The following is a 10756-nucleotide window of genomic DNA, read 5'->3' as shown; positions in this document are numbered from 1 at the left end:
GCCTGGGGCTGGTGGCTCAACTTGCCCCTATGCTCAACTTACCCCGCCTTCCCCTATACATCGCTATGGCCTATAAGCCTACTTGCTCCAAAATACATTTTCACTGATTTAATTACCTACATGCATGCACAAGTGTAAAACTGCAATATGCCCCAAACTTGCTACTGAATCGATAAAAGTAAAAGGCATATCACCCAGGGGCAGCAATCCTGGAGGGGGATTACTGTGTTACTGCCCCCCTTGAAGCACTGAAAAGTGTCCGGTTTGTGCCCCTTTCTCCTAAGAAGGGCCCGTTATGTGTGAGCAAGTGCCCCTTGCTTTCTTGAAACTACCCTTTCTCGTGTCAGTGCCCCTCACAAACATGCATCGTGCCCCTTTCACCTGAGAAGGACCCTTTTTATATGTTAACGAGTGCCCCTCCTTTGAAACAAGAAAACAATTTTCTCATTTTTATTTGTTACTGATATAAGCAGTGACGTACAGATGGGGGAATCTTGCCCCTCCCCCCCAAAAAAAAAAAAAATCATAACCAAGAAAAAAAAGAGAGAAGGGTGCTTTATGGTAAGTAAAAATCTACCACAAATTGGATTTTGCTTTATGATAAGTAAAAATCTACCACAAATTTGATTTTCAATATAAAATGTCAAAATTTTTGCTTGATCGATTCACTCGCTCGCAGCTTCTTATAAATTGTATGTGATGATGCAACATCTCAAAATTTTTGGCTCATTACACCACTATAGATTTTCTTTGTTTTAAGATAGTGCCCTTTTCTATGGTGTCCCTCCCCCCACTTTCAACTTCGCTCTGCCGCCCCTGATATTACCTTTTTAATTCCTCATATGCTATTTTGTTATTTATATACTCTTTAGTTATTGTTGTAGCTACTGTAGATGGTATAAGTTTAATTTACTATATTTTATTTTGAAGCGCATTGTAATTATTGCAATTATTATGCGCTTAATAAATCTAACATTATCATCATATTATTTCGTTTCTAAAAGGAGGGCTGCCTGAGGTGACTACCACATTATAAATCTTGAAATAGTAATATACCGGTACCTCATGATGTTTTCTCTCTGTCATGGTGTGAGGCCAAATGGAGGAGAGATGCATCTTACACATGTCTGAGTATTATACCCCTATACATGACGTCATCGTGAGGATCATCTTGCCCCCATTACACTGCCGATAAGCTAGTTTTTATTTTCGTAGCATTAACCCCGCCTGGTGATCGAGACTAGGTGGCCACTGAATTGTGCTCTACCGATACCTATACTGGCTCTGATCGAGGTCAAAGGTCATTCACGTGCAGCGCAGCTAGCTAGCTAGAGCTAGCTAGCTAGCTATAGCGCTAGCGCATAGCGGAAAGGTAAATTTACCATCCGGCTATTCCGGAGGCGAGCGCCTGCTTGACCACATAAGGCAAGTTCTGTTTGAAATCATCCATTGATATACACTATCAGTATCATGGCATCTACAAGGATTCTTTTCTTCATGCTCATCTGGTTTGCCTTGCTGTACTTTGGAGGAATGTATCTTTTCACGAAAGGTTTTCTTTTAACTCGAATAGAGATTGCTGAAAAGAGCGAGAGCGTGTGTGGTAACTCCGCCAGAGCTCCAGGCGCGGGACATAGCAGTGGTCCGGGCGAAGCCGCTGCGGATTCGTGCACTCATGTTCGATTCAAAAGAGCTGTAGTATTGCTTATTGATGCTTTGAGATACGACTTTGCACTGTTTAACACGAGCCTCCCATCATCAGAAGCTGCTCCTTTTCAAAATAAAATGCCAGTAATTCATGAAACGGTTACAAACTTTCCCGAACAGTCCATCTTGTTCAAGTCGCTAGCTGATCCTCCTACCACAACTTTGCAGAGACTGAAAGGTATCATAACTGGAAGTCTTCCAACATTTGTAGATGCCGGACAAAATTTTGCTAGCTTTGAAATATCGGAGGACAACATCGTTGACCAACTTGTGCAAGCAGGAAAGAGAGTCACATTCATGGGTGACGATACATGGATGACACTCTTCAACAAGAAGTTTAATAAAGCATTTCCATTTCCTTCTTTCAATGTTAAGGATTTGCACACTGTGGATGAAGGAATTCTGACCAAACTACTACCTGAAATTAGGAAGAAAGACTGGGATGTGGTAATCGCTCACTTCCTCGGCGTGGATCACTGTGGTCATTCACTTGGTCCATACCATCCTTCGATGGGGAAGAAATTGACTCAGATGAACGCTGTGATTAAGTAAGATCATTGTTCAAGGCACTTGGACTGGATCCATATTATTTAAGTTTTTTCTACATTGCATTTCAATTATTAGACTAAAATAATGGTATTTTCACAGGAATCTTTACTAGTTTACTTCTTACTTAGTTCATGTCTTCTAAAATTTCTCAGAATTTGAAGTCAGATATTATGTCAGGATTTATAAAGATTTTCCAAAAAAGTTATTTCTGCATGCATGTAATTAATTCAATCACATACATGTATGTTACGATGTTTCAATAACACAAAAATTACTCCATATGTAACTGAAGATGTATACTTTTGTTCTGGGGAAAAAAAAACAAACTAAGACTTGGATGATCCTCCTATTTCCAACAATTGGTACCAGTATAGGGGAGATTGGGGTTAGTTGGAATGCGGGGTAAGTTGAAACATTGTAATTTTCTTTAACACCTGTAAAATAAATTTATGCAATACTGCCCTCAATTTATTGCTATTAATAATACAACATACAATCATATTGTATTTGATAACAGATCTGTAATGCAGAGCTTGGATGATGACACCATCTTGTTTGTTCTTGGTGATCACGGAATGACAAAATCGGGAGATCATGGGGGAGACAGTCCAGAGGAACGCTCTTCTGCAATTTTCATGTACAGTCCAAGGAAGATCTTTGCTAAGAGTGATATCATGGCCAAGGTAGGTGGTCTTTCTGTGACTTCTTTTTGTATTCGTAATCGTAAGAAAAAAAACCCAACAAAAACAGGTAGCTGTTTGAAGATGCAGATAATGTAATCCTTAAGCTGAGTGCACCAGTTCTTTCTATTAGTGATGGAGATAACTTTCATATTTGGAAGCATGGAAAACTACTAACATTCTTTTTCCTGATCTTTGTATTGAAACCATTTCCCTGAAAGAGTTCTCCTGGGGAGCGTTTCATGAAAGGACTTGTCGGACGTTTTATCCGACAAGTCCCATTTTATCCGACAGTTACTATAGTAACAGTGCCTCTCAGCCAATCAGAATCAAGGAAAGATGTCAGATCTGACAACTTGTCAGACAAAAATGTTGATGAAACTGATCAACTTAAGGAAGAGTGAATCATCAGCCCTTTCCCCAGAAATGAATAAATAAATGAATACATGAATAACTTATATCAAGGAGTACTTTTAGAATGCAATGCAACGTGATTGTTCACTTTTAGGACGAGACATCAGTAGATATAATGAGAAACTACTCAATTTAATTTCATTTCCAATTACCGGTACTCAACGATAGCTCCTAAAATTCGACCTTCACTGACATGTCTGTTTAACAGGTGGTCACTAATGTAGATTCAACTGTATTAGTTAAATTTATTTCTGTTTACAGAGGATACCTGATGTTGTCTCTCAGATTGACTTTGTACCAACCCTCTCCCTTCTGCTGGGTGTCTCGATCCCATTCTCAAATCTTGGAGCAATCATTTCTCCTCTATTCTCACTTGGTCCACCATCAGTACGAACTACTAAAGCACCCAGCTTTCCAGACAATCAACAGCATATAAAACATAGATTATTTGCATCTAGAATCAATGCCAAACAGGTAGGTTGATCAAAAGATTCATATTGGAAGATTATCAGTTATGCATGCAGGCACCTTTAAGACCGCAACTAATACTCCTTTTGCTTGGAATACATGTAGCTCAAGGAGAATAGTAAAGTGCATGGGGTATTGCAGATGCAAATGTGTTCTCCAGGTGATGCTCTGAATAGATGACTTGTCTTGTAAGATAAGTCATAATTATCTGTAAAATTTGAATGGAATCATATATTTGACACTTAAATGCCATTTGTAAAATGACCACCCAAGTGTCTGTATGTATAAATTAAACATATATGTATAATGTGTCAACTAGGATTCTGGAAGATTCTTCCTTATGAATCCAGTGTTAACTGCAGCTACCTTTATTTATCTTTAAATGGGACAAAATTATCAAAGGCCTTTGAAAGTCATTTTCTTGCAACTCTTAAGTGGATGCTTTTTTCCTTCAAAAATCCTAATTGCTGCAAAGATATATTAGGAATAACTGTGCTTAATATTGTTGTTTTTTCTAGATTCATCATTACATTACAACCTACAACAAAGTAGCTGGGGATTTCCCTGCCGAAGTATATTCTCAGCTAGAAACCCTTTATCAGAAAACAGAAGATCAAATGGACCACTTGGAAGCTCTCATGGCTGCAGAATCGATGTCGGAAGTCACAGAGGAGTCTCTACTTGACTTGGAAGAACACTTCCTGGAGTACATCCTCGGTGTCAGGGAAATGTGCCGTAGTATATGGGCCAAGTTTGAGATGGTCTATGTCTATCAAGGACTTGGTCTTGTGATACTGACTATCACGATGGGTGTGTCGATCGTCACCTTGCAACATTATACTGAACCAGAAAAGATGGATGATCTTCTGCAGAGTCTGATCAAGCAGCTAGTCACCTGGACAGTGTGTGTTAGTGTTTCTGGCTTTCTGCTCTCACAGAGTACCGGCTTGTCAACAGCCACTTGTCTGATCTTCATCCCAGGTTTCACATCGATTCTCATCATGATGCTTCAACTGTTTTTAGAGGTGTCCAATATCAGTGTGTCCAGGTTATTGGGGTCTTTGACATTTACATCTGTATTTCAAGCCTTATTAGTAATATCACCAATAGTTTTGCACAGTGCTTTCCTTACCTCAGATAGTCATGTTATCAATGAGGGACGAGCAATAGTGTTCTTTGTACAATCAATATTAACATTTTACGTGTTAGTGTTTTCACTTCAAAACTACAAGTCATTTTATTCAGAAAAGGAACATGGATATATGAAGAGTAACTTCAGATTAAAAAAGTTTATATCAAGTCCAGCTATGCGGATGATCATGCTTGGACTGGCAGCGTTAGTGTGTGTAAGATGTAGTAGTTTGTTTGTCTCCTGCCGGGAAGAGCAGTATTGGTGCTCTCCCTCAGATTTCCTTCCACCGTTATCTCTGATACCATCAGAACAGTCCAGTTTACGGAGCTACCGATTCTTACTCTCTATCGGCTCTGTTGCGGCTATTCCATCTGCCCTCATCTACCACCTGTCGCAGCAAGGTAACTTGAGTAACCTGTCAGGACAGGTGTACTCCATCCGCTATGGAATCCCTCTTGCCAGTGTCTGCATCTGTATGTTCTGGGGACAGCAGGCACTTCCTGAGAAGCTTCGAGAACAGTCTCCAGAATGGCAACAGGTAGTATTTCCTCAGGTTGCATACGTCATGATCGCAGTAGCTGCCATCCTGCAGTGGGTATTCCCTCTGAACCTTCTCCTTGTGAGGAGACCATCCAAATCTGCACAAGGAACCCTTTCCCAGAGTGATGTCTCAGTGCAATCAGATAAAGATACAGTTTCTGAATTAGGTAATACTGCTAATAAAGGAGTCTCAAAACATTCCGAACCCTCTAGGACTCTTGAAGACTCTGACACTGAGGAGCAACCCCCATTGGTGTATGGACTTGGAACAGTCTTCAGTGCCACATATTTGCATATTCTTGTCTCAATGGTTCTCCTTTTATCTCTCCTGAATGCGGACGGCATAGCCAGCTCTATACTCCTTATGGTGGTTGAGATGGTTTTTTTCTTGGAGATTTATGCTGCTACAAGGAGAAAACAACTGACTGCCCTGAGAGCAATGCCAGAATTATATAAAATGGGTGAGTAAGTCTCATGCACAATTAAATGAAAAAGTTTTGATCAGTCTTTCATCTTAAAACAAATATCAAACAAGGAACTTTGGTCCCTTTATTAATTTGCCCCCAAATATAGAAACAAAAATTATATATGTAATATGCAATTATATATGTAACAAACTGTTTCTTTGGGGGGGGTCAGATGAGATGGACATTGCACTTCCACATGGTGTAGCTGATCCCCTTTGGTTCATTTTCGCTACAAATTTGTCTAAGGTCAAGTTCAAAATGTGGTTTCTTTGTTATAGATTAATTATTAACAAGAAGACACTGGTATGTACATAATTCAGAAAGTAATTTAATGAGAAAAAACAATACATACTAATATGTCGATAAATATTTCTTGCAAATCAGCACAAAGTTAGGTTAATTTATAATGAAATCTACTATTGTAAGTATAGTTCATTCCAGTTTTCATTTTCAATCTTCCTATATTTTCCCAATTTGACTAGGATTCTATGTAGTCCCATGGTATGTTATAGGTGTCTGGTCCCTCATGGCATCACAATACTTCTTTGCTACTGGACACCAAGCTACATTCACAGCTATCAAATTTGAATCAGCTTACACTGGATTCAACGGTGACTTTCCTCGCTATCTCTACGTCATTCCAGCTACTTTAGTCAGTCTCAATACATTTGGCTCACAGGTAAGATAGATTTCTCATAAGAAAAACCCTCATAAAATACAAATTACACTGGATGATGAATTGTAGGGTGGCATATTTACCTTTTCTTTTCCTATGTAACTATTTCTTTGCATCCAAGTTTCTTTTGATCCTTACATGGTCCATCATTTATGGTTGTTGATTGGGATGATGTTTCGTTCCAGTTTGAAAGATTTAAGATTGACTTGAAGAAAATGTTATAATTTCATTGTAATTGATTTCATGTCTGTATACTAGCAGTCCCAGAAATGCTTAAACATGTAGTCAGCCACTACCCCCATAGAAATATGAATCAACAATGATGAAGAAAATAATTGTGTAAATGCGTTAATCCAAGCTGCAGTATACCAATAATTTTATTGGAATTTGTTTTAGAGGAAAGAAAAAAAATTGACTAGAACCGTGCTCAAGATCAAGCCCATAACCTTTCCATGCCAAGTTGGATAGGTTTGAAATTTATTGTGGCATGTGTTGAAATGATTTGATCTGAAAATTTATTCAATATGTTTGTCTCTTGTGAAAGATTTTCTTTGCTGCCATGCTTCCTCTGATCCTGATATGGCCATTCACACGTGGTCTCTGGGTGACAGGCAATAAAGTCGTCACTGAGGATGAACAACAGGGAGAGCTCAACCTTCATACTAACTCAGATCAAGCTATGAGGGCGCTGTTTCAGATATCTACCATGTTCCTGATCTTCCAGGCTTGTGATGTGAGTATTCCCCCCCCCCTTCCCCCGGAAAACATAAATTTAAACTAACTTGATCAAGCTCACCAAAGAATCATTTGATGGATCAACTTCAAACTTCATCCAAATATTCATAGGCCTATAGAAAAGTCAATGATATACATGTATCCATATGTGAGGATGATCTGAGTAGATTAGCAGGTCACAAGGTCAAAATCACAAAGATCAATATTTTGAAAAGTATAAAAGTTATGTACCTTATTTGGTACATTCTTTGTCTTCCAATTGGTGGAGGCACAAATTTTTACTATGTGTAATTGAGTCCATCAAGAAAAATATAGTCTTATTCAAGATCAGAGCCGTGTTTAGCCAACTTGGAAAAATATAAATATCCCAATGTTCTAACAAGCCTATTTGCCCATTTTTATTTTATTGAGAATGCACCAATAGTGGCAAAAGAAATCCTGAATTTTCTCAAGAGTTCATAAAATTTTCATGAATTTTCTAAGCATGAATATAACCTGTTGCTCATGTGCTTGCATTCTATTAGCTCCAATATCATGATTCATATGTCTTGGCCCATTGTATGCTTTTAAAACTCAGAGGTGTCTTTGTCACTTTAATGCTCCCATTTGCAAGAGATGCTAATAGGATAATATCAAGTAAAGCTTATGCCTTTGCTACATTAGGAATTTTTGCAGATGGAACATGGTAAATTTATTGTCAAAAGCCCTTCATCACAAAACAGCCTTTGTTGAGAATCGGTGAATCAACACAGCAGTGTCGTCTTGGACAAACGTCTTGCCATTTTTAATCAGTTTGGAATCTTGGGACGCTCTGCTATCCCAGTTCACCAATTTTCAATAAAGACCTCTAAGTTGTTCATTGTGATTTGATGGGCATTTTTAAATAGATTCTCGATGTTCCATAAAGTGTCAGTGTAGTGGTTGCAATATACTTGCTACTACATGGACAGAGAACTTTAACCATATTGAGTATTTCCTGTACAACCGAATGGATTACAGAATTTGATAGTAAACAGGTTGATCTGTAATAAAGCCAACCCACAATTTTTGTCTAAATACACAGGTTTCCAGACATACAAAATTATACTCACAATACTTCACTCTTTTCCATTTCATTTCTCTTTTCTCCTGCACGTAGCTTGTATGTACGATGGTGGCAGCAGCAGTCCTTCGTCGTCATCTGATGGCTTGGAGTGTCTTTGCTCCAAGGTTTATCTTCCAGGGCGTGGCCTTTGGTGTAACCGTTCCGTCTGTTCTTATCACATTCCTCTTCTTCACCTACATGCAGCGGTGTCTGGCCACATGGATCAGCAGAATCCAGTCTTGAATGATACCAAAGAGACAAAATTCTCTACCTACATTCTGTTGTGCATGAACTAAATCTATCTTTTGAAATAACTAGATCCAAGGCATAGCTTATGCATGAATATATGGCTGCAAATGATGAAAATTTGTGGCATTACGGTGTCTAAATTTATTCAGTGTCTCATGTGGAATGGGGATGTCAATAACAACAGGCTCTCCAAATTATATGCAATATGGCAAGTATGCAACACCTAGATGTAAAAGCCATGTGTTAATGCTGGGCTTTTAAAGAAGAGGACGGTGAGTGCACCATGTTGTCGAGTACCAAAATGTGACATCATCAATTTTCTTTTTTTTTTTGGTATTTTACTGTTATTGATCTTATTTCGGTTTAGCATGATAAAAAAAAACCACAACACAAATATGGTGGGAATCGGTCCATGGGGCCCCAAGATATGACTGTCTGAATACATAATTAGCCCCACTGAAATCAGTGTATTATTGGCCTGGTTCTTCAAGTTTAGAACCAGGGGTGGTATTCTGAGATCCATTTTATCTCAGATAAAATAAAATATTTTATCTCCGTTAAAATCAGTGAGATAAAATACCCTTAAAATCTCTCCGAATTGGTATTCTGAGAACAATTTTATCTTCATTTTATCTCTGTAAGACACACCTACTTTTTAATCAATATCCAATTAGAAACGCGCTTTTATAGCTCTCTCGTGTCACTCAACCAATTGAAATCCATTCCGCTAGGAGGTGTGTCAAAGGGGACAGATTGCGTCAATTTATTGACTTGAAATACGCTTGCACTATACGCTTGCGCGTCTTTACAGAGATTTCTTTTTAACAAAAAGGACAATACTCTCATCTTTTTTCGAAGTCTCCATCGCATCTTTTCAAGCATCATTTCAAAGACAACATTAGTCAAGATATATCCTATGGAATACTTTCTGATTGTATAGGAATAACGTTAAGGTGTTATTCTCAATAAATATATATTTTTTCTTCATTTTCATGTCAAAATTTGGGGTTAATTCACCTAGAAATATTGGTGAAATCAACGTCGCGGAGATGAAATAGCCCCTACCCTCTTAAGTTTATTTTATTTTTTTCCTCAAAGTAACATGAGCGCAAGCACATCATCCGCGTTGCAATACCAAGATACGCGATGGGTATGTCTACGCAAGCACTGTTCTGTTGCGTATCATCTATTGTTACGCAAGATAAAATTTATACGCAAGATAAAATTGAAAATTTTATCTCAGAGATAAAATGTCATCTCAGAATACCAATTTCATTTTAAGAGATAAAATAAAATATTTTAAAGATAAAATGACCTCAGAATACGGCGCCAGGCCATATAAATTGACTTCAATGGGGCTAATTATGTATTCATGGGGTCATATCTTGGGGCCCCATGGACCAATTCCCATCAAATTTGGGTTGTGGGCATTTTTCATCATGCCTTGCAGCAGTGTGGTATAAAAAACGCTGAAATGCAAAAAAAAAAGTTTTTTGCGACGTCATCACTTCAGTACCGGTACTCTATTTTGATATTTTTCAAAAGTCGGATACCATGTATACACTACCTGATTTGACTTGTTGTTTTACATCTTTCGAATTAGCTTATCCAAGTTTAAGTTGTTAGCCCAATGTGAGACTTAAGCCCGACTCACACTATGCAATTCGTGCCATCCGAATTTTAAAGAAATTGTGATAACATTTTATATGAACATTCCAACCAATAAAATCTTACCGATCCAAGTTCAGAATAATGGCAGGACTACTACAAGCGAAACTCAGTCAAGTTCGAGCCTCCCTGGATGAATAAAGACAAATTAAATTCCAAATTGTAATAATGTCATCGGCTGCGACTTAAAGCCAATATGGACTTACTCCGACCACAGATCTTGCCGCAAAGTAAAAATATGCTTTTATTTTTAATCAATATTTATTCATTTCTATTATTCATTTCTATTCATTATTTTGAACATTATGCCAAACATTAAATAAAATAATTTTACTTCTTTGAACTTTCATATTTAATGCAAAATGCGAATGCTTGTAAAATTGCGTT

The 10756-nt window shown here is 37.9% G+C and overlaps 1 protein-coding gene across 1 annotated transcript; it reads left to right on the top strand.

Annotated features, from left to right (window-relative positions):
- The first annotated feature begins 1372 nt into the window (after positions 1-1372).
- On the top strand, positions 1373-9099 carry LOC121407603 (GPI ethanolamine phosphate transferase 3-like). The gene is made up of 7 exons (XM_041598756.1): positions 1373-2255; positions 2774-2939; positions 3612-3824; positions 4337-5951; positions 6440-6636; positions 7178-7366; positions 8507-9099. The coding sequence occupies exons 1-7, from the start codon at positions 1471-1473 to the stop codon at positions 8693-8695; spliced, it is 3354 nt and encodes a 1117-aa protein (XP_041454690.1). The 5' UTR covers positions 1373-1470; the 3' UTR covers positions 8696-9099.
- Positions 9100-10756: the final 1657 nt, after the last annotated feature.

This window comes from Lytechinus variegatus, chromosome 2, assembly GCF_018143015.1.
Source record: "Lytechinus variegatus isolate NC3 chromosome 2, Lvar_3.0, whole genome shotgun sequence".
Classification (NCBI taxonomy): Eukaryota; Metazoa; Echinodermata; class Echinoidea; order Temnopleuroida; family Toxopneustidae; genus Lytechinus; species Lytechinus variegatus.
The sequence above is the reverse complement of the archived record's forward strand: the minus strand, read 5'-3'. Positions and strand labels throughout refer to the sequence as shown.